This window comes from Salmo trutta, chromosome 12 (genome assembly GCF_901001165.1).
Source record: "Salmo trutta chromosome 12, fSalTru1.1, whole genome shotgun sequence".
Lineage (NCBI taxonomy): Eukaryota > Metazoa > Chordata > Actinopteri > Salmoniformes > Salmonidae > Salmo > Salmo trutta.
In genome coordinates, this window is record NC_042968.1 from 95,472,364 (window position 1) to 95,496,488 (window position 24,125).

At 41.7% G+C, this 24,125-nt stretch overlaps 1 protein-coding gene and 1 long non-coding RNA gene across 2 annotated transcripts in view; both read right to left on the reverse strand.

Annotated features, from left to right (window-relative positions):
• Window positions 1–13,804, reverse strand: part of grm5a (glutamate receptor, metabotropic 5a) — a 69,538-nt gene extending 55,734 nt beyond the window's left edge. Inside the window, exons 1-5 of the mRNA XM_029766751.1 lie at window positions 13,592–13,804; window positions 13,120–13,172; window positions 12,507–12,689; window positions 12,104–12,377; window positions 9,171–9,285 (exon numbers count right to left, since the gene is read on the reverse strand). Of these exons, the coding sequence (XP_029622611.1) occupies window positions 9,171–9,285; window positions 12,104–12,377; window positions 12,507–12,689; window positions 13,120–13,172; window positions 13,592–13,792 (826 nt within the window). The 5' untranslated portion in view covers window positions 13,793–13,804. The remainder of the gene's footprint in view (window positions 1–9,170; window positions 9,286–12,103; window positions 12,378–12,506; window positions 12,690–13,119; window positions 13,173–13,591) is intronic.
• A 157-nt stretch (window positions 13,805–13,961) lies between these two features.
• On the reverse strand, window positions 13,962–23,868 carry LOC115204686 (uncharacterized). Its single transcript, XR_003880433.1, has 2 exons — window positions 23,772–23,868; window positions 13,962–14,303 (listed from the first exon to the last, which is right to left on the reverse strand). It is a non-coding gene; the product is annotated as an uncharacterized LOC115204686 (long non-coding RNA).
• Window positions 23,869–24,125: the final 257 nt, after the last annotated feature.

Consider the following 24,125-nt stretch of genomic DNA (forward strand, 5'->3'; position numbering starts at 1 on the left):
TGCAGAGAAAACACTACTAAAGGACACCAATAACAATACGAGACTTGCTTGGGCCAAGAAACACGAGCAATGGACATTAGACCGGTGGAAATCTGTCCTTTGGTCTGGAGTCCAAATTGGAAATTTTTGGTTCCAACCGCCGTGTCTTTGTGAGATGCAGAGTAGGTGAATGGATGATCTCCGCATGTGTGGTTCCCACCATGAAGCTTGGAGGAGGAGGAGGTGTTATGGTGTGGGGGTGATTTGCTGGTGACACTGTCTGTGATATTTTTAGAATTCAAGGCACACTTAACCAGTATGGCTACCACAGCATTCTGCAGCGATACACCATCCCATCTGGTTTGCGCTTAGTGGGACTGTCATTTGTTTTTCAACAAGACAATGACCCAACACACCTCCAGGCTGTGTAAGGACTATTTGACCAAGAAGGAGAGTGTTGGAGTGCTGCATCAGATGACATGGCCTCCACAATCCCCCTGACCTCAACCCAATTGAGATGGTTTTGGGATTAGTCGAACCGCAGAGTGAAGGAAAAGCAGCTAGTTTTGATGTCTTCACTACTATTCCATGATGTAAAAAAGAGAAAAACTAAACCCTTGAATGAGTAGGTGTTCTAAAACTTTTGACCGGTAGTGTATTTATTTTAGTTTGAACAAGATAATAATCCGCTGGCCGACCAAGACGTCAAGAGAGAAGGAGCCCTAAACCTAATGAAAGGTGGCTGTTTCCTGAGTACATGCAGTCAACACCTGGTCACACATGCTTACTACTCACATCAAGTCAGGTTACAGACCATGTAGCTAGGACCCCTAGACATAATGAGTCAGGTTACAGACCATGTAGCTAGGACCCCTAGACATAATGAGTCAGGTTACAGACCATGTAGCTAGGACTAGGACCCCTAGACATAATGAGTCAGGTTACAGACCATGTAGCTAGGACCCCTAGACATAATGAGTCAGGTTACAGACCATGTAACTAGGACCCCTAGACATAATGAGTCAGGTTACAGACCATGTAACTAGGACTAGGACCCCTAGACATAATGAGTCAGGTTACAGACCATGTAGCTAGGACTAGGACCCCTAGACATAATGAGTCAGGTTACAGACCATGTAACTAGGACTAGGACCCCTAGACATAATGAGTCAGGTTACAGACCATGTAGCTGGGACCCCTAGACATAATGAGTCAGGTTACAGACCACGTAGCTAGGACTAGGACCCCTAGACATAATGAGTCAGGTTACAGACCATGTAACTAGGACCCCTAGACATAATGAGTCAGGTTACAGACCATGTAGCTAAGACCCCTAGACATAATGAGTCAGGTTACAGACCATGTAACTAGGACCCTTAGACATAATGAGTCAGGTTATAGACCATGTAGCTGGGACCCCTAGACATAATGAGTCAGGTTACAGACCATGTAACTAGGACCCCTGGACATAATGAGTCAGGTTATAGACCATGTAACTAGGACCCCTAGACATAATGAGTCAGGTTACAGACCATGTAACTAGGACCCCTAGACATAATGAGTCAGGTTACAGACCATGTAGCTAGGACTAGGACCCCTAGACATAATGAGTCAGGTTACAGACCATGTAACTAGGACCCCTAGACATAATGAGTCAGGTTACAGACCATGTAGCTAGGACCCCTAGACATAATGAGTCAGGTTACAGACCATGTAACTAGGACCCCTGGACATAATGAGTCAGGTTACAGACCATGTAACTAGGACCCCTAGACATAATGAGTCAGGTTACAGACCATGTAGCTAGGACTAGGACCCCTAGACATAATGAGTCAGGTTACAGACCATGTAGCTAGGACCCCTAGACATAATGAGTCAGGTTACAGACCATGTAGCTAGGACCCCTAGACATAATGAGTCAGGTTACAGACCATGTAGCTAGGACCCCTAGACATAATGAGTCAGGTTACAGACCATGTAACTAGGACTAGGACCCCTAGACATAATGAGTCAGGTTACAGACCATGTAGCTAGGACCCCTAGACATAATGAGTCAGGTTACAGACCATGTAGCTGGGACCCCTAGACATAATGAGTCAGGTTACAGACCACGTAGCTAGGACCCTTAGACATAATGAGTCAGGTTACAGACCATGTAACTAGGACCCTTAGACATAATGAGTCAGGTTATAGACCATGTAGCTGGGACCCCTAGACATAATGAGTCAGGTTACAGACCATGTAACTAGGACCCCTGGACATAATGAGTCAGGTTATAGACCATGTAACTAGGACCCCTAGACATAATGAGTCAGGTTACAGACCATGTAACTAGGACCCCTAGACATAATGAGTCAGGTTACAGACCATGTAGCTAGGACTAGGACCCCTAGACATAATGAGTCAGGTTACAGACCATGTAACTAGGACCCCTAGACATAATGAGTCAGGTTACAGACCATGTAGCTAGGACCCCTAGACATAACGAGTCAGGTTACAGACCATGTAACTAGGACTAGGACCCCTAGACATAATGAGTCAGGTTACAGACCATGTAGCTAGGACCCCTAGACATAATGAGTCAGGTTACAGACCATGTAGCTAGGACCCCTAGACATAATGAGTCAGGTTACAGACCATGTAGCTAGGACCCCTAGACATAATGAGTCAGGTTACAGACCATGTAGCTAGGACCCCTAGACATAATGAGTCAGGTTACAGACCATGTAGCTAGGACCCCTAGACATAATGAGTCAGGTTACAGACCATGTAACTAGGACTAGGACCCCTAGAAATAATGAGTCAGGTTACAGACCATGTAGCTAGGACCCCTAGACATAATGAGTCAGGTTACAGACCATGTAGCTGGGACCCCTAGACATAATGAGTCAGGTTACAGACCATGTAACTAGGACCCCTAGACATAATGAGTCAGGTTACAGACCATGTAACTAGGACCCCTAGACATAATGAGTCAGGTTACAGACCATGTAGCTAGGACTAGGACCCCTAGACATAATGAGTCAGGTTACAGACCATGTAGCTAGGACCCCTAGACATAATGAGTCAGGTTACAGACCATGTAACTAGGACCCCTAGACATAATGAGTCAGGTTACAGACCATGTAACTAGGACCCCTAGACATAATGAGTCAGGTTACAGACCATGTAGCTAGGACTAGGACCCATAGACATAATGAGTCAGGTTACAGACCATGTAACTAGGACCCCTAGACATAATGAGTCAGGTTACAGACCATGTAGCTAGGACTAGGACCCCTAGACATAATGAGTCAGGTTACAGACCATGTAACTAGGACCCCTGGACATAATGAGTCAGGTTATAGACCATGTAACTAGGACTAGGACCCCTAGACATAATGAGTCAGGTTACAGACCATGTAGCTAGGACCCCTAGACATAATGAGTCAGGTTACAGACCACGTAACTAGGACACCTAGACATAATGAGTCAGGTTACAGACCATGTAACTAGGACCCCTAGACATAATGAGTCAGGTTACAGACCATGTAACTAGGACCCCTAGACATAATGAGTCAGGTTACAGACCATGTAGCTAGGACCCCTAGACATAATGAGTCAGGTTACAGACCATGTAACTAGGACCTCTAGACATAATGAGTCAGGTTACAGACCATGTAGCTAGGACCCCTAGACATAATGAGAGCAGCAGAAACAGAAGGCTACCTATAAAACAACATAGACCTAGACATCGCAGTAGCTTGGTAGCTTTGACTCACACACACACACACACACACACACAAACACACACACACACACACACACACACACACACACACACACACACACACACACACACACACACACACACACACACACACACACACACACACACACACACACACACACACAGGCTTACCAGCGTGATGCTCTATATAGTTCATGTCCCCATTTGTCTCAGTATCAGGGAGAGACTCCCCCATTTACATGGAAACCAGGTCACCTACTTCCTGTTGCTGGGGAACATCTGTTCTCTCTCTCTAGTGGGGGTGCCTCTCTCTGGTTGGGGGTGAACACGTGCCTCTCTCTCTCTCTAGTGGGGGTGAACACGTGCCTCTCTCTAGTGGGGGTGTACACGTGCCTCTCTCTGGTGGGGGTGAACACGTGCCTCTCTCTGGTGGGGGTGAACACGTGCCTCTCTCTGGTGGGGGTGAACACGTGCCTCTCTCTGGTGGGGGTGAACACGTACCTCTCTCTGGTGGGGGTGAACACGTGCCTCTCTCTGGTGGGGGTGAACACGTGCCTCTCTCTCTGGTGGGGGTGAACACGTGCCTCTCTCTCTAGTGGGGGTGAACACGTGCCTCTCTCTAGTGGGGGTGAACACGTGCCTCTCTCTGGTTGGGGGTGAACACGTGCCTCTCTCTCTAGTGGGGGTGAACACGTGCCTCTCTCTGTTTGGGGGTGAACACGTGCCTCTCTCTAGTGGGGGTGAACACGTGCCTCTCTCTGGTGGGGGTGAACACGTGCCTCTCTCTCTAGTGGGGGTGAACACGTGCCTCTCTCTCTAGTGGGGGTGAACATGTGCCTCTCTCTGGTTGGGGGTGAACACGTGCCTCTCTCTAGTGGGGGTGAACACGTGCCTCTCTCTAGTGGGGGTGTACACGTGCCTCTCTCTGGTGGGGGTGAACACGTGCCTCTCTCTAGTGGGGGTGAACACGTGCCTCTCTCTCTAGTGGGGGTGAACACGTGCACGTTCATGAGCGTGCGTGTGGTTTCAGATTTTAGAAGTTACTATAGCAACTAGCCTTGGATCCTATCAGCGGCGAACGCCAGTGTTTGCAGTGTGATGTCACAGAGCTCAGCGTTCTGAACTAAACAGGATTTCACTAAACTGACTTTCTGCCAAGGTCACATGGTCAGATGGTCACTCAAGGGTTAAACATAAATGAGAAACTCCTGCAAGGATCAAGATGTGTTGGGTTGTGTATGTAAACAAAAAAATAAACGTCCTCTTACTGCCAATTGCGTTCATTTTCAGCAAACTTAACATGTGTAAATATTTGTTTGAACATAACAAGATTCAACAACTGAGACATAAACTGAACAAGTTCCACAGACATGTGACTAACAGAAATGGAATAATGTGTCCCTGAACAAAGGGGGGGGGGTCAAAATCAAAAGTAACAGTCAGTATCTGGTGTGGCCACCAGCTGCATTAAGTACTGCAGTGCATCTCCTCCTCATCGACTGCACCAGATTTGCCAGTTCTTGCTGTGAGATGTTACCCCACTCTTCCACCAAGGCACCTGCAAGTTCCCGGACATTTCTGGGGGGAATGGCCCTAGCTCTCACCCTCCAATCCAACAGGTCCCAGACGTGCTCAATGGGATTGAGATCCGGGCTCTTCGCTGGCCATAGCACAACACTGACATTCCTGTCTTGCAGGAAATCACGCACAGAACGAGCAGTATGGCTGGTGGCATTGTCATGCTGGAGGGTCATGTCAGGATGAGCCTGCAGGAAGGGTACCATATGAGGGAGGAGGAGGATGTCTTCCCTGTAACGCACAGCGTTGAGATTTCCTGCAATGACAACAAGCTCAGTCCGATGATGCTGTGACACACCGCCCCAGACCATGATGGACCCTCCACCTCCAAATTGATCCCGCTCCAGAGTACAGGCCTCGGTGTAATCGCTCATTCCTTCGACCATAAACGCAAATTCGACCATCACCCCTGGTGAGACAAAACCGCAATTTGTCAGTGAAGAGCACTTTTTGCCAGTCCTGTCTGGTCCAGCGATGGTGGGTTTGTACCCACAGGTGACATTGTTGCCAGTGATGTCTGGTGAGGACCTGCCTTACAACAGGCCTACAAGCCCTCAGTCCAGCCTCTCTCAGCCTATTGTGGACAGTCTGAGCACTGATGGAGGGATTGTGGGTTCCTGGGATAACTCGGGCAGTTGTTGTTGCCATCCTGTACCTGTCTCACAGGTGTGATGTTCAGATGTACCGATCCTGTGCAGGTGTTGTTACACGTGGTCTGCCACTGTGAGGACGATCAGCTGTCCGTCCTGTCTCCCTGTAGCGCTGTCTTAGGTGTCTCACAGTACGGACATTGCAATTTATTGCCCTGGCCACATCTGCAGTCCCCATACTTCCTTGTAGTATGCCCAAGGCACATTCATGCAGATGAGCAGGGACCTTGGGCATCTTTCTTTTGGTGTTTTTCAGAGTCAGTAGAAAGGCCTCTTTAGTGTCCTATGTTTTCATAACTGTGACCTTAATTGCCTACCGTCTGTAAGCTGTTAGTGTCTTAACAACCGTTCCACAGGTGCATGTACATTCATTGTTTATGGTTCATTGAACAAACATGGGAAACGGTGTTTAAACCCTTTACAATGAAAATCTGTGAAGTTACTTGGATTTTACGAATTACCTTTGAAACACAGGGTCCTGAAAAATGGCCGTTTCTTTTTTTGCTGAGTTTATATTTAAGAAAAAAATATATGGGTGAATTGAAAATTATGCAAACAATTACATTGATAGAAGCTACAATCTATCTGCAATATTAAAGCTGAAAAAAAGCTACAAAAAAAATGACATTAATAATTTGATTTAGCTTGTTTTAGCCTGATGTTTTTATTCCTGCCACCAACCGTGTTTGGTCTAATTCTACTGGAGTGAAGTCTTCTATTTTAACTTAGTTAACTCTCTAATGATAGATTTGTCTTACAGTTGTTAATTATCTTATGATAGTTTTTTTTATAATCTACTCTGTAGCATCATGGTCCCCACACACCATCCATCAGAACGAGAGAGAGAGAGAGAGAGAGAGAGAGAGAGACAGACAGAGACAGAGACAGAGAGAGAGAGAGACAGAGAGAGAGAGAGAAAGACAGAGAGAGAGAGAGAGAGAGAGAGAGAGAGAGACAGGAGAGAGAGAGAGAGAGAGAGAGAGAGGAGAGCGAGAGAGAGACAGAGAGAGAGAGCGAGAGAGAGCGAGAGACAGAGGAGAGAGAGAGTGAGAGAGAGAGAGAGCGAGAGAGAGAGAGGGAGAGAGACAGAGAGACAGAGAGCAAGAGAGAGCGAGAGACAGAGAGAGAGAGAGAGAGACAGAGACAGAGACAGAGACAGAGACAGAGACAGAGACAGAGAGAGAGAGAGACAGAGAGAGAGAGAGAGAGAGACAGAGACAGAGACAGAGACAGAGACAGAGACAGAGACAGAGACAGAGAGACAGAGAGAGAGAGAGACAGAGAGACAGAGAGAGAGAGAGAGACAGAGACAGAGACAGAGACAGAGACAGAGAGAGAGCGAGAGACAGAGAGAGAGAGAGAGAGAGAGAGAGAGAGAGAGAGAGGGTCCCTGTATGGTTCAGTTGGTAGAGAATTTGGCGCTTCACTACTGCGTCTTCTAAATGACGAAACATGTCTATATGCACTTACAGTCGAAGTCAGAAGTTACATACACTTAAAAAAGCCAGACTACGATTTGCAACTGCACATGGGGACAAAGATTGTACTTTTTGGAGAAATGTCCTCTGGTCTAATGAAACAAAAATAGAACTGTTTGGCCATAATGACCATCGTTATGTTTGGAGGAAAAAGGGGGAAGCTGGCAAGCCGAAGAACCCCATCCCAACCGTGAAGCACGGGGGTGGCAGCATCATGTTGTGGGGGTGCTTTGCTGCAGGAGCTTTGCTGCACTTCACAAAATAGATGGCGTCATGAGGCAGGACAATTATGTGGATATATTGAAGCAACATCTCAAGACATCAGTCAGGAAGTTAAAGCTTGGTCACAAATGGGTCTTCCAAATGGACATTGACCCCAAGCATACTTCCAAAGTTGTGGCCAAATGGCTTAAGGACAACAAAGTCAAGGTATTGGAGTGGCCATCACAAAGCCCTGACCTCAATCCCATAGAACATTTGTGGGCAGAACAGAAAAAGTGTGTGCAAGCAAGGAGGTCTACAAACCTGACTCAGTTACACCAGCTCTGTCAGTAGGAATGGGCCAAAATTCACCCAACTTATTGTGAGAAGCTTGTGGAAGGCTACCCGAAACGTTTGACCCAAGTTAAACAATTTAAAGGCAAAGCTACCAAATACTAATTGAGTGTATGTAAACTTCTGGCCCACTGGGAATGTGATGAAAGAAATAAAAGCTGAAATAAATCATTCTCTCTACTATTATGCTGACATTTCACATTCTTAAAATAAAGTGGTGATCCTAACTGACCTAAGACAGGGAGTTTTTACTAGGATTAAATGTCAGGAATTGTGAAAAACGGAGTTTAAATGTATTTGGCTAAGTTGTATGTAAACTTCCGATTTTAACTGTACATAGATCTTTATTGTTTACACCGTTTTAACATGTCTAAACAGACCTACATAGGAGAACTAGATGTAGAGTCTTTCCACAGTTTTAATATGACTAAATGCACAGGAGATCTAGAGATAAATAAAATAAATAAATAAATATAAAATTAAATTTAAATAACATTCTAACATTGTAAATACACCTTCATAGCTAGTCATTACAGTTTTAACAAGACTAACTGCACCTACATATACTATATAGGCAAAAGTATGTGTGTTTGTCTATGGAGATTGCATGGCTCTGGGCTCGATTTTTTTAGACCTGTCAGCAACGGTTGTGACTGAAATAGCCGAATCCAGTTATTTGAAGTGGTGTCCACATACTTTTGTATATATAGCGTATTTACACCCTTGAGTAAATACAAGTTAAAATGACTTTTGGCAGTGATTACAGCTATGGATCTCTAAGAGCTTTGCACGACTGGATTGTACAATATTTGTACATTATTCATTTAAAAACTCTTCAAACTCTGTCAAGTACTTGGCAAGTAACCAGTGTATATTTAGCCATGTGTTCAAAGTTTTTTTTGTCCTGCTGAAATGTGAATTTGTCTCCCAGTGTCTGTTGGCAAGAAGACTAAACCAGGTTTCCCCCCTAGGATTTCGCCTGTTCTTTGCTCTACTCCGTTTAAAAAAAAAATTATATATATATATATATATATATATATATATATATATAATAACTCCATAGTCCCTTGCCAATGACAAGCATACACTCATTGATTCAGCCTCAAACCACGCTTGAAAATATGAAGAGTGGTACTCAGTGAAGTACTGTGTTAGGAACGGCACTAAACATCAGGCTTTGCGTTCAGGGCGAGGACTTACCCTCTGTGTGTATAGCAGAGACGTAACTCCAGTTGTATCTCTTCACGATGTCCACCATGGCTCTGGCCTGCTGAGCATCCGACGGCACCACCCTCATGAAGTACTTATACAGACTCTAGAGAAGAAACACAGGCAGCAATTGGTCAGTGATACCTAGTGTTGATTCAGTGTACTGATACTGACTCTAGACCCGAGTGTTTATAAAGTACTGATGCAGACTCTAGACCAGAGTGTTCATAAAGTACTGATACAGACTCTAGACCAGAGTGTTCATAAAGTACTGATACTGACTCTAGACCAGAGTGTTCATAAAGTACTGATACTGACTCTAGACCAGAGTGTTCATAAAGTACTGATATAGACTCTAGACCAGAGTGTTCATAAAGTACTGATACAGACTCTAGACCAGAGTGTTCATAAAGTACTGATACAGACTCTAGACCAGAGTGGTCATAAAGTACTGATGCAGACTCTAGACCAGAGTGTTCATAAAGTACTGATACAGACTCTAGACCAGAGTGGTCATAAAGTACTGATGCAGACTCTAGACCAGAGTGTTCATAAAGTACTGATACAGACTCTAGACCCGAGTGTTCATAAAGTACTGATACAGACTCTAGACCAGAGTGTTCATAAAGTACTGATGCAGACTCTAGACCAGAGTGTTCATAAAGTACTGATATAGACTCTAGACCCGAGTGTTCATAAAGTACTGATACTGACTCTAGACCAGAGTGTTCATAAAGTACTGATACAGACTCTGAACCAGAGTGTTCATAAAGTACTGATACAGACTCTGAACCAGAGTGTTCATAAAGTACTGATGCAGACTCTAGACCAGAGTGTTCATAAAGTACTGATACAGACTCTAGACCCGAGTGTTCATAAAGTACCAATCCAGACTCTAGACCAGAGTGTTCATAAAGTACTAATATAGACTCTAGACCAGAGTGTTCATAAAGTACTGATACTGACTCTAGACCAGAGTGTTCATAAAGTACTGATACAGACTCTGAACCAGAGTGTTCATAAAGTACTGATACAGACTCTGAACCAGAGTGTTCATAAAGTACTGATGCAGACTCTAGACCAGAGTGTTCATAAAGTACTGATGCAGACTCTAGACCAGAGTGTTCATAAAGTACCGATACAGACTCTAGACCAGAGTGTTCATAAAGTACTAATATAGACTCTAGACCAGAGTGTTCATAAAGTACTGATACAGACTCTAGACCAGAGTGTTCATAAAGTACTGATATAGACTCTAGACCAGAGTGTTCATAAAGTACTGATGCAGACTCTAGACCAGAGTGTTCATAAAGTACTGATATAGACTCTAGACCCGAGTGTTCATAAAGTACTGATACTGACTCTAGACCAGAGTGTTCATAAAGTACTGATATAGACTCTAGACCAGAGTGTTCATAAAGTACTGATACAGACTCTAGACCAGAGTGTTCATAAAGTACTGATATAGACTCTAGACCAGAGTGTTCATAAAGTACTGATGCAGACTCTAGACCAGAGTGTTCATAAAGTACTGATATAGACTCTAGACCAGAGTGTTCATAAAGTACTGATGCAGACTCTAGACCAGAGTGTTCATAAAGTACTGATATAGACTCTAGACCCGAGTGTTCATAAAGTACTGATATAGGCTCTATAACAGAAACACAGTACTCATAATGTGCTGTTACAGACTTGATAACAGAAATACAGTACTCAAAGTACTGATACAGACGCAATAACATAAACACAGTACTCATAAAGTACTGATAGACTCTGTTTCTGTTATAGAGAACTCATAACATACTGACATATACTCTAGAGCACAGTACTCATAAAGTACTGATACAGACTGTAACATAAACAGCACTCGAAATACTGAGACAGACTTTATAACCGAAACACAGTACTCATAAAACACTGATAGACTCTAGAACACAGTACTCATAAAGTACTAATAGAGACTCTAGAACACAGTACTCAAAAAGTACAAATACAGACTCTAGAACACAGTACTCATAACGTAATGATACAGACTCTAGAATAGAAACAGTACTCATAGTACAGTGTTTCTATTCTAGAGTCTGCATCAGTACTTTATGTAAACTGTGTTTCTATTCTAGAGTCTGCATTAGTACTTTATGAAAACTGGGTTTCTATTCTAGAGTCTTTATCAGCACTTTATGATACTCTGTTTCACTCTGTATCAGTAATTTATTATACTGTGTTACAGAGTTTATCAATACTTTATGAGTATGGTATTCTAGAGTCTGTATCAGAACTTTATGTGTACTGTGTTCTAGAGTCTGTTATACAGTCTGTATCAGTACTTTATGAGTACTCTATTTCAAGTATAGACCATGTTCCAGTACTTCATGAGTACTGTGTTTGTTCCAGAGGTCTGTATCCATCAGTACTTTATGAGTACTGTGTTCTAGAGTTTTAATCAATACTTTATGAAAACTGTGGTAGTCTTTATCAATACTTTATGAGTATGGTGTTCTAGAGTCTGTATCAGTACGTTATGTGTACTGTGTTCTCGAGTCTAGCAATACTTTACAAGAACTGTATTCTAGAGTCTGTTATGGAGTCTGTATCAGTACTTTATGACTACTGTTATATTATGAGTATTGAGTATGTACATTACAGACTCTGTAACGCAGTACTCATAACATACTGATACACACTATAGAATACTGTACTCATAAAGTACTGATACAGACCTTAGAACAGAAACACAGTACTCATAAAGTACCGATACAGACTTTAGAATAGAAAAAACACAGTACTCATAAAGTACTGATACAGACTTTAGAACAGAAACGCAGTACTCATAAAGTACCGAGACAGACTTTAGAATAGAAAAAACACAGTACTCATAAAGTACTGATAGCATGAGTGTAAAGTGTATCACTGCCTTACAGTACCTTGTCGCTGAGGTCCATGCTGGTAGCAGAGTAGGCGATCTGTGGTATGTTGAACAGCTGCAGCAGGTTCTGCACCTGGATGGCCACAGAGCTGGAACCTGGTCCAATCAATCCCACTATGGGTTTCTTCCCCCTAACAGGGGTCACCTCTACCCCGGCTTCCCCCAGACATTTCCCCTGGCTCAGACTCTCCTCCTCCTCGTTGGAGACCAGCGTGTCTCGGATAAACTCTATGCTCTGTTCTAAAGCTACTGCACTGTGCCAGCAAGAGTCTCTGTAAGGAGAACAGACACACACACACACACACACACACACACACACACACACACACACACATAAACACAAGGTCAGTGAGTCGCTGTGGAGTGAATTTAACACCCCCCCCGACCCTAAGAGATCCTACCTGATCTCACAGCCCAGGGTGATGTTGGGGAGGAGCTGAGGGTCTGAGTTGATCAGGTCCAGCGTGTGCATCATAGCCTCCACACGCTGGATACCATACTGCTCTCTGACTGCTCCACACTTACGCTCATGGACCTGTGGATCACACACACACACACACGCTGGATACCATACTGCTCTCTGACTGCTCCACACTTACGCTCATGGACCTGTGGATCACACACACACACACACGCTGGATACCATACTGCTCTCTGACTGCTCCACACTTACGCTCATGGACCTGAGGATTACAGACACACACACGCTGGATACCATACTGCTCTCTGACTGCTCCACACTGACGCTCATGGACCTGTGGATTACAGACACACACACACACACGCTGGATACCATACTGCTCTCTGACTGCTCCACACTTACGCTCATGGACCTGAGGATTACAGACACACACACACACACGCTGGATACCATACTGCTCTCTGACTGCTCCACACTGACGCTCATGGACCTGTGGATTACAGACACACACACACACACGCTGGATACCATACTGCTCTCTGACTGCTCCACACTGACGCTCATGGACCTGTGGATTACAGACACACACACACACACGCTGGATACCATACTGCTCTCTGACTGCTCCACACTTACGCTCATGGACCTGTGGATTACAGACACACACACTGTCCGTCAGACACACACACTGTCCGTCAGACACACACACGACACGCCGTCACACACACACACACACACACACACACACACACTCCAACACACACACACACTCCAACACACACACACACACACACACTCCAACACACACACACACTCCAACACACACACACACTCCAACACACACACACACTCCAACACACACACACACTCCAACACACACACACACACTCCAACACACACACACACACACACACACTCCAACACACACACACACACTCCAACACACACACAGACACACACACACACACACTCCAACACACACACACACACACACACTCCAACACACACACACACACACACACTCCAACACACACACACACACACACACTCCACCACTCAGTGTACCTTGTCTGCAGGAGGTTGGTGGTGAACAGAGAACAGCGCTCCTATGATGATGTCACCAGGAATGTGAGCCAGGACTCTCCTTTCATTGGCCTGAGCCTTGACCCCAACATGAACTCCAGGGGTCACCCAGCCCAGGTCATCCCCCAGCAACACACACGCCAGGAGCAGCCACACGTACACCCCTCTACCACCTCCTCTCATCCTCTCTCTCCTCCTTTCTACTCTCTAACTCTACCCATCTCTCTCTCTCCTCCTTTCTACTCTCTCCATCTTCTCTCTCCTCCTCTCTCCACCGTCCGTCTTCTCTCTCCTCCTCTCTCCTCCCTCCATCTTCTCTCTCCTCCTCTCTCCTCCCTCCATCTTCTGAATCTTCAGCAACGTGCTTCGGTGGGTTGGAGCATGGTGGTGGTGATGTCACTGCCAGAGTCGTGCTTTGGTTCGTTTGAAATAGGACCTGTCTGTGCCTGTGTGAGCTCTGTGTTGCTCAGGGCAACCTCTTCATCCCAGAAGTAAGGTTACAGAGATCCAGGAAGAGTTATCAGGACACTCTGACTCCACTCAGGGCTCTGGAATGATCTGGAATGATCTGGAATGATCTGGAATGATCTGGAATGATCTGGAATGATTCAGCATGGAACCCTCCACAGTGTCACCACGGTAACACTTTACTTCTCCTCAGTGTTTTTTCCACGTTGTTTCCTCGTGTCTTGACCTTAGAAGGAGACGGTAGTGGTGTTACAGTACGACCTCTATATCCCTCCTATTTAACTCTGGACCTACAAGCCAGTTCCACTGTTTGTTTTATCATTCCTCTCCCTCCAATCTGGGACTGATTTAGACCTGGGACAAACAGGTGGGTGCAACGGACCCTTCGCTAAACCCCGCCACCAGAATGTTGGACAACCAATCACAGCGCTCCAATGAATAGCAACTGTCGTTGAGTCCCCGAAAACTCGGACAAGCTCACGTTTTTTTTCAAACGCACGAAAGCCAATGAGAACTATGGCGAAACGCTTTACCGGCCGCTTAATATAACTTGTTTTCTCTAAATGTACATTAGCTAGCTAAGTTAGCCATGTTATTAATACAACTGTAATTTGCAGTCAACATCAGAATGCGACACGAGAGTACTAGTTAGCTCCAAAAGAGGTTAGTAGCTTTGACTACACGAGAGTACTAGTTATCTCCAAAAGAGGTTAGTTAGCTTTGACTACACGAGAGTACTAGTTATCTCCAAAAGAGGTTAGTTAGCTTTGACTACACGAGAGTACTAGTTATCTCCAAAAGAGGTTAGTTAGCTTTGACTACACGAGAGTACTAGTTATCTCCAAAAGAGGTTAGTTAGCTTTGACTACACGAGAGTACTAGTTATCTCCAAAAGAGGTTAGTAGCTTTGACTACACCAGAGTACTAGTTATCTCCAAAAGAGGTTAGTAGCTTTGACTACACGAGAGTACTAGATATCTCCAAAAGAGGTTAGTAGCTTTGACTACACCAGAGTACTAGTTAGCTCCAAAGGAGGTTAGTAGCTTTGACTACACCAGAGTACTAGTTAGCTCCAAAGGAGGTTAGTAGCTTTGACTACACCAGAGTACTAGTTAGCTCCAAAGGAGGTTAGTAGCTTTGACTACACCAGAGTACTAGTTATCTCCAAAGGAGGTTAGTAGCTTTGACTACACCAGAGTACTAGTTAGCTCCAAAGGAGGTTAGTAGCTTTGACTAGATGACAGTACTTTACTCAGAGCCATCCAGTGGCTAGCCACACTACTGACTGTCCACCTCAACATAACCGATACTCTCCTGGGGCCTCATGTATAAACTGTGCGTGCGTATGTACAGAATATCGAATTTATAAATTGTGCGTATGTACAGAATATCTAATTTATAAACTGTGCGTATGCACAGAATATACCCCCAAAATGTGCGTGCACCAGATTTCCGCAAAAAAAAGTTGGCATTTATAAAAGCTGAACTTGATGTGAGAATGTCCTTTCCTCCACACAAGCATTAGAACTGCCACGTCCTGACCAGTGAAAGGGGTCATTTTGCCATAGTAGAATGGTCAGGGCGTGGCAGGGGGGTTGTTTTGGGTGTTTTGGGGTTGGTTTGTATGTAGGGGGATTTTGTTCCAGTTTTCTATTTCTCTGTTTCGTTTTCCATGTTTGGCCGAGTATGGTTTCCAATCAGAGGCAGGTGTCTTTCGTTGTCTCTGATTGGAAGCCATACTTAGGCAGCCTGTTTTTCCTTTGGGTTTTGTGGGTGGTTGTTTTCCGTTTAGTCCGAGTACCTTACGGAACTGTTGGCTGTCGTTTGGTTGTTTTCGTTGAAGTGTCATCATTTAATAAAGTAAGAATGACCACTCTACACGCAGCACATTGGTCTCTTCACTACGACGCCTGTGACAAGACCACGCGTACACACGCCTTCTAGTGGTTGAAGTATTGTATTACAAGCATGCAAGTAGGCCTAAGTATTTTGTGCAAATTGCGGTATGTGACACGCTTATCCGTAAAAACATAATAACAAGATGTAGCCATTTGTAGAACGGAAGAAAAAAAATAGGGGGGGGGGGATCTAAACTAATTAGACATGGGAATCTATTTCCTGTTTTTATTTTTATAACATTGCAGAATTAATTATTTACCTTTTTCTGGCCATGATAGGTTCATACTCCTCAAGTATCCATACAACAAATGACCACATCTCTCATGTAGGCTAACTGGACCTATTCACAGTAAATAGCCCAGATAGCCTAGTAAATAGCCCAGATAGCACAGTAAATAGCCCAGATAGTCTAGTAAATAGCCCAGACAGCACAGTAAATAGCCCAGATAGCACAGTAAATAGCCCAGATAGTCTAGTAAATAGCCCAGATAGCCTAGTAAATAGCCCAGATAGCACAGTAAATAGCCCAGATAGCACAGTAAATAGCCCAGATAGTCTAGTAAATAGCCCAGATAGCCTAGTAAATAGCCCAGATAGCACAGTATATAGCCCAGATAGGCCAGTAAATAGCCCAGATAGCCTAGTAAATAGCCCAGATAGCCTAGTAAATAGCCCAGATAGCCTAGTAAATAGCACAGTATATAGCCCAGATAGCCTAGTAAATAGCCCAGTAAATAGCCCAGATAGCACAGTAAATAGCCCAGATAGTCTAGTAAATAGCCCAGATAAACATTTTTTTTACATTTTTAGTCATTTAGCAGACACTCTTATCCAGAGCGACTTACAGTAGTGAATGCATACATTTCATAATTTTTTTCTCCGTACTGGTCCCCCGTGGGAATCGAACCCACAACCCTGGCGTTGCAAACACCATGCTCTACCAACTGAGCCAAAGTTGATAGCCTAGTAAATAGCCCAGATAGCCTACAACAAAACATGAAATACATCCCATAGAAAGCGCTGTTAATGGCCTACAGACAAATTTAACAGGGTGAACATCAAGACAGTTGGACTTTTACTTTGAACTATGTATGCTACTACTGTATTTAGCCTACTGTCGTTGTTTTGAGTAGCCTAGACAACGGCTATTTCTCAATATGCACACTAGCGTGCTCCGAGCACGGGAGTGTCGGAGTTGGAGTCCAAATCCAAAGTATACGAAATGGAGCACGTCGGTGCATATGTTGAAGAATACATCGATGCAACTTCAACAAAAAGTATGGAAACAAATATGATGCAACCACGTAGATATGCCGTGGTTAAGTTAAATCAACGGGCGGCCATTATTTGAGCTGAAGCGAGAGATAATACACTCCGACTTCGGGATGAAATGTTGATCATTCACATTTCATATGTTGCCTGACTACAATATTTTATCTTGATACGTTAATAAATACATTTTGGCATGTTTACCTGCCTACGTACCGTAGATGGCAATCCCATAATAAGTCAATAGGGCTAACTGTCTAGCTACTAGTTCTGTTAGCTAGCTACCCACAAAGAATCTAATATTAGTTTTAGGTCACTGTCACGTCCTGACCAGTAATAGGGGTTATTTGTTATTGTAGTTTGGTCAGGACGTGGCAGGGGGGTATTTGTTTCATGTGGTTCGGGGTTTGTTGATATATGTGTTTATGTAGAGGGGTGTTTGTTTCGAGTATTCCGGGGTTTTTGGTTATGTTCTATGTTTTGTATTTCTATGCTCTATCTATGTTGTGTATTTCTTTGTGTTGGCCTTGTATGGCTCTCAATCAGGAACAGCTGTACATCGTTGTTGCTGATTGAGAGTCATACTTAGGTAGCCCTGTTTTTACCTGTCCCTTTGTGGGAAGTTGTGGTTGCATAGCTGTGTTTAGCCTGTAATCATGTTCGTTCGATCGTTTTCTTGTTTTGTTTATTAAGTGTTCTAAATAAAAGTTAAGATCAGCACTCAACCCGCTGCATTTTGGTCCCCTCCATACGACGACCGTTACAGTCACATATAGCTAGTTCACATATAGCTAGCTCACATATAGCTAGCTGATAGTTATGAAGTAAAACAGTTGCTTTGTTTATATCTTGTTTCCTCTCTATTGCCATTGTTGCCTTGGCTGGAAGATGGTTCAGTGAGTGGGTACTGTAAGTACATAGTAAGTCAATAGGGTTAAATTGTTAGTTAGCTAGCCACAAAGAATTGGTAGCTATCTCCCCCCCCCCAAAAAAAATGTACATCTACCTTGCTTAACATTAGTTTTAGGTCATTTTTGCGTGTTTAACTAGCTGGCTAGCTAGATTATTACGATCTACATATGTAGCTAATAATTATGAAGTAAAATGTTTATTTTGTGTATATGTGACGTTCGTCGTAAAGGGTAGACCACAGGCGCAGCATGTGTTGGGTTCATCATCTTTCATTTTAAAGGTGAACCAGCAAAAAACAATAAACAACACAACGAACGAAAAGCTTCGTAGTGCAAAAATACATGCAACCAAACAAAGACAAGATCCCACAACTTACTGTGGGAAAAAGGGCTGCCTAAGTATGATTCCCAATCAGAGACAACGAATGACAGCTGCCTCTGATTGGAAACCATACTCGGCTCAAAACAAAGAAAAAAAAAACATAGACATACAACACATAGAATGCCCACCCCATGTCACACCCTGACCTAACCAAACAGAGAAAAACGTCTCTCTCAGGTCAGGGCAAGACAGTATATCTTGTTTGGTCTCTATTGTTGCCATTGTCCTGACTGGAAGACGGTTCAGTGAAGTGGGGAGATGAAGTGTGAGGTAATACAGTAGAGGGGGAGTGTGAATGCTTTGTCAAAATGTATTGTTTTATGCGTTCCTAACACAGTCTCGTCCTCCCAAGAACGTACTCAAGAGAAGCTGGTTGAAGGATGCACTCGGAGTACGAGAGTGGTGGTAGCAAGCATATTGACAAACATCCAAAATGTTTCAGAATTCGCCGGGAATTCGCATATTTAGGATTGGGGGGAAAAGTCAATACAAAACATAATTGATTTAAAACGTTCTGCAGACAGGTCCACAACAATTTACCATTGTTTTCTCTTTCAGAAACTGTCTCAGTCCTTTGCCAAATGCAGCATAAATGACTGCAAAACATTTTAACATTCTGCCAACACAGTAAATAGACGAGTATTTGACAGTATGCGTAGGCTACAGTATTGCTGTGTGAAATGAAGCGTGACATCATTGTCTATTTGATCTCAGAGCCTATAGCAAGGCAGGATAGGAGCGTGACATCATTGTCTATTTGATCTCAGAGCCTATAGCAAGGCAGGATAGGAGCGTGACATCATTGTCTATTTGATCTCAGAGCCTATAGCAAGGCAGGATAGGAGCGTGACATCATTGTCTATTTGATCTCAGAGCCTATAGCAAGGCAGGATAGGAGCGTGACATCATTGTCTATTTAATCTCAGAGCCTATAGCAAGGCAGGATAGGATAGCGTGACATCATTGCCTATTTAATCTCAGAGCCTATAGCAAGGAAGGATAGGAGCGTGACATCATTGCCTATTTAATCTCAGAGCCTATAGCAAGGCAGGACATAGAAACCCGATAATCTATTGATGAACTAAATATTTAACAACAATTCGTCCTGTCCTATTGGGTAAGAGATGAATAACCTGTCCTATAGGGTAAGAGATGAATAACCTGTCCTATAGGGTAAGAGATAAATAACCTGTCCTATAGGGTAAGAGATAAATAACCTGTCCTATAGGGTAAGAGATTAATAAATCCCTGTCCTATTGGGTAAGAGATAAATAACCTGTCCTATAGGGTAAGAGATTAATAACCTGTCCTATAGGGTAAGAGATGAATAACCTGTCCTATAGGGACTAAAATCTAAATCACTCTGGATAAGAAAGTCTTCTTAATCACTAAAATCTAAATCACTCGATAAGACCGTCTGCTTAATCACTGAAATGTAAATCACTCTGGATAAGACCGACTGTTTAATGACTAAAATGTAAATCACTCTGGATAAGAACGTCTGTTTCAATCACTAAAATGTAAATCACTCTGAATAAGACCGTCTGCTTAATCACTAAAACGTAAATCACTCTGGATAAGACCGTCTGTTTAAATCAGTAAAATGTACATCACTCTGGATAAGAACATCTGCTTAATCACTCAAATGTAAATCACTCTGGATAAGACCGTGTGTTTAATCACTAAAAATTAAATCACTCTGGATAAGAACGTCTACTTAATCACTGAAATGTAAATCACTCTGGATAAGAACGTCTGTTTAATCACTAAAATCTAAATCACACTGGATAAGAACGTCTGCAGAATGTTTAAAATGTAAATCACTCTGGATAAGACCGTCTGCTTAATCACTAAAATGTAAATCGCTCTGGATAAGAACGTCTGTTTAAATCACTAAAATGTAAATCACTCTTGATAAGACCATCTACTTAATCACTAAAATGTAAATCACTCTGGATAAGACCATCTACTTAATCACTGAAATGTAAATCACTCTGGATAAGACCGTCTGCTTAATCACTAAAACGTAAATCACTCTGGATAAGAACATCTGTTTAAATACTAAAATGTACATCACTCTGGATAAGAACGTCTGTTTAATCACTAAAATGTAAATCACTCTGGATAAGAACGTCTGTTTAAATACTAAAATGTAAATCACTCTGGATAAGACCGTCTGTTTTAATCACTAAAATGTAAATCACTCTGGATAAGAACATCTGTTTAAATCACTAAAATGTAAATCACTCTGGATAAGAACATCTGCTTAATCACTCAAATGTAAATCACTCTGGATAAGACCGTCTGCAGAATGTTTAAAATGTAAATCACTCTGGATAAGACCATCTGCTTAATCACTAAAATGTAAATCGCTCTGGATAAGACCATCTACTTAATCACTAAAATGTAAATCACTCTGGATAAGACCATCTACTTAATCACTAAAATGTAAATCACTCTGGATAAGACCATCTACTTAATCACTAAAATGTAAATCACTCTGGATAAGACCATCTACTTAATCACTGAAATGTAAATCACTCTGGATAAGAACATCTGTTTAAATACTAAAATGTACATCACTCTGGATAAGAACGTCTGTTTAATCACTAAAATGTAAATCACTCTGGATAAGAACGTCTGTTTAAATACTAAAATGTAAATCACTCTGGATAAGACCGTCTGTTTTAATCACTAAAATGTAAATCACTCTGGATAAGAACATCTGTTTAAATCACTAAAATGTAAATCACTCTGGATAAGAACATCTGCTTAATCACTCAAATGTAAATCACTCTGGATAAGACCGTCTGCTTAATCACTAAAACGTAAATCACTCTGGATAAGAACATCTGTTTAAATACTAAAATGTACATCACTCTGGATAAGAACGTCTGTTTAATCACTAAAATGTAAATCACTCTGGATAAGACCATCTACTTAATCACTAAAATGTAAATCACTCTGGATAAGACCATCTACTTAATCACTAAAATGTAAATCACTCTGGATAAGACCATCTACTTAATCACTGAAATGTAAATCACTCTGGATAAGACCGTCTGCTTAATCACTAAAACGTAAATCACTCTGGATAAGAACATCTGTTTAAATACTAAAATGTACATCACTCTGGATAAGAACGTCTGTTTAATCACTAAAATGTAAATCACTCTGGATAAGAACGTCTGTTTAAATACTAAAATGTAAATCACTCTGGATAAGACCGTCTGTTTTAATCACTAAAATGTAAATCACTCTGGATAAGAACATCTGTTTAAATCACTAAAATGTAAATCACTCTGGATAAGAACATCTGCTTAATCACTCAAATGTAAATCACTCTGGATAAGACCGTCTGCTTAATCACTAAAACGTAAATCACTCTGGATAAGAACATCTGTTTAAATACTAAAATGTACATCACTCTGGATAAGAACATCTGTTTAATCACTAAAATGTAAATCACTCTGGATAAGAACGTCTGTTTAAATACTAAAATGTAAATCACTCTGGATAAGACCGTCTGTTTTAATCACTAAAATGTAAATCACTCTGGATAAGAACATCTGTTTAAATCACTAAAATGTAAATCACTCTGGATAAGAACATCTGCTTAATCACTCAAATGTAAATCACTCTGGATAAGACCGTCTGCAGAATGTTTAAAATGTAAATCACTCTGGATAAGACCGTCTGCTTAATCACTAAAATGTAAATCGCTCTGGATAAGACCATCTACTTAATCACTAAAATGTAAATCACTCTGGATAAGACCGTCTGTTTTAATCACTAAAATGTAAATCACTCTGGATAAGAACATCTGTTTAAATACTAAAATGTAAATCACTCTGGATAAGAACGTCTGTTTAATCACTAAAATGTAAATCACTCTGGATAAGACCGTCTGTTTTAATCACTAAAATGTAAATCACTCTGTATAAGAACATCTGTTTAAATACTAAAATGTAAATCACTCTGGATAAGAACATCTGTTTAAATACTAAAATGTACATCACTCTGGATAAGAACGTCTGTTTAATCACTAAAATGTAAATCACTCTGGATAAGAACGTCTGTTTAAATACTAAAATGTAAATCACTCTGGATAAGACCGTCTGTTTTAATCACTAAAATGTTAATCACTCTATATAAGAACATCTGTTTAAATCACTAAAATGTAAATCACTCTGGATAAGAACATCTGCTTAATCACTCAAATGTAAATCACTCTGGATAAGACCGTCTGCAGAATGTTTAAAATGTAAATCACTCTGGATAAGACCGTCTGCTTAATCACTAAAATGTAAATCGCTCTGGATAAGACCATCTACTTAATCACTAAAATGTAAATCACTCTGGATAAGACCATCTACTTAATCACTAAAATGTAAATCACTCTGGATAAGACCGTCTGTTTTAATCACTAAAATGTAAATCACTCTGGATAAGAACATCTGTTTAAATACTAAAATGTAAATCACTCTGGATAAGAACGTCTGTTTAATCACTAAAATGTAAATCACTCTGGATAAGACCGTCTGTTTTAATCACTAAAATGTAAATCACTCTGGATAAGAACATCTGTTTAAATACTAAAATGTAAATCACTCTGGATAAGAACGTCTGTTTAATCACTAAAATGTAAATCACTCTGGATAAGACCGTCTGTTTAAATCTCTAAATTGTAAATCACTCTGGATAAGAACGTCTGTTTAATCACTAAAATGTAAATCACTCTGGATAAGACCGTCTGTTTAAATCTCTAAAATGTAAATCACTCTGGATAAGACCATCTACTTAATCACTAAAATGTAAATCACTCTGTGCAGTGTAATGTAGGTCCAACGTTTTTAGCGCTGCGTTTTGGATGTGTTTTTACATAGTGTTTTATTGCTGTCCATGGTCCGGAAATGAAATGACTTTAATTGTGACTGAGCCACAACTATATAAATTATAATTTATAATCTTATTTAACAGCAGGATACTGACACTCAGATAGACCAATATAGCTCAAATTCATTCAAAAGCTAAAAGAATGCAGAATGCGTATACACATGTGCAAGATGCTCCAAACAGAAATCTTGTGCTGAAAATACATTCTTTTTTTCCATTTATAATCAAATGTATTGATAATAAATAATTGGAATATCTGATATCTATGATAGCATTTCCTCAACAACAACAACAACAAAAAGCGTTTATATCTCAGAGTAAATGTTGATTAATTTACCTTCTCTGTTTTACAGTCTCTTCATGCTGAATATTCCCTGTCATTGGAAGAACAGATATTCCATCAAGCAGCTGTATCGGCAGAGTAACAGGCAGACTGTTCCGCTGCTCCTCCTTCATGACGGATCAGGACCGCGTTTATCACCGGGACACAATCATCATCACGATTTCACTAATATGATTCAAATCTAGAAATCATAGTCGAGGTTTTAAAAAAAAATAATAATAATCTCATTCCGTCGTTTTTAACCTGACTAAGTAGAATTCTGTTTGGAAAAATCATGTTAAAAGTACCATTTATATTTCTTAAAACATACATTGAAAGTGATAAGGCTGTTTTTCTGTTGTCATGGTT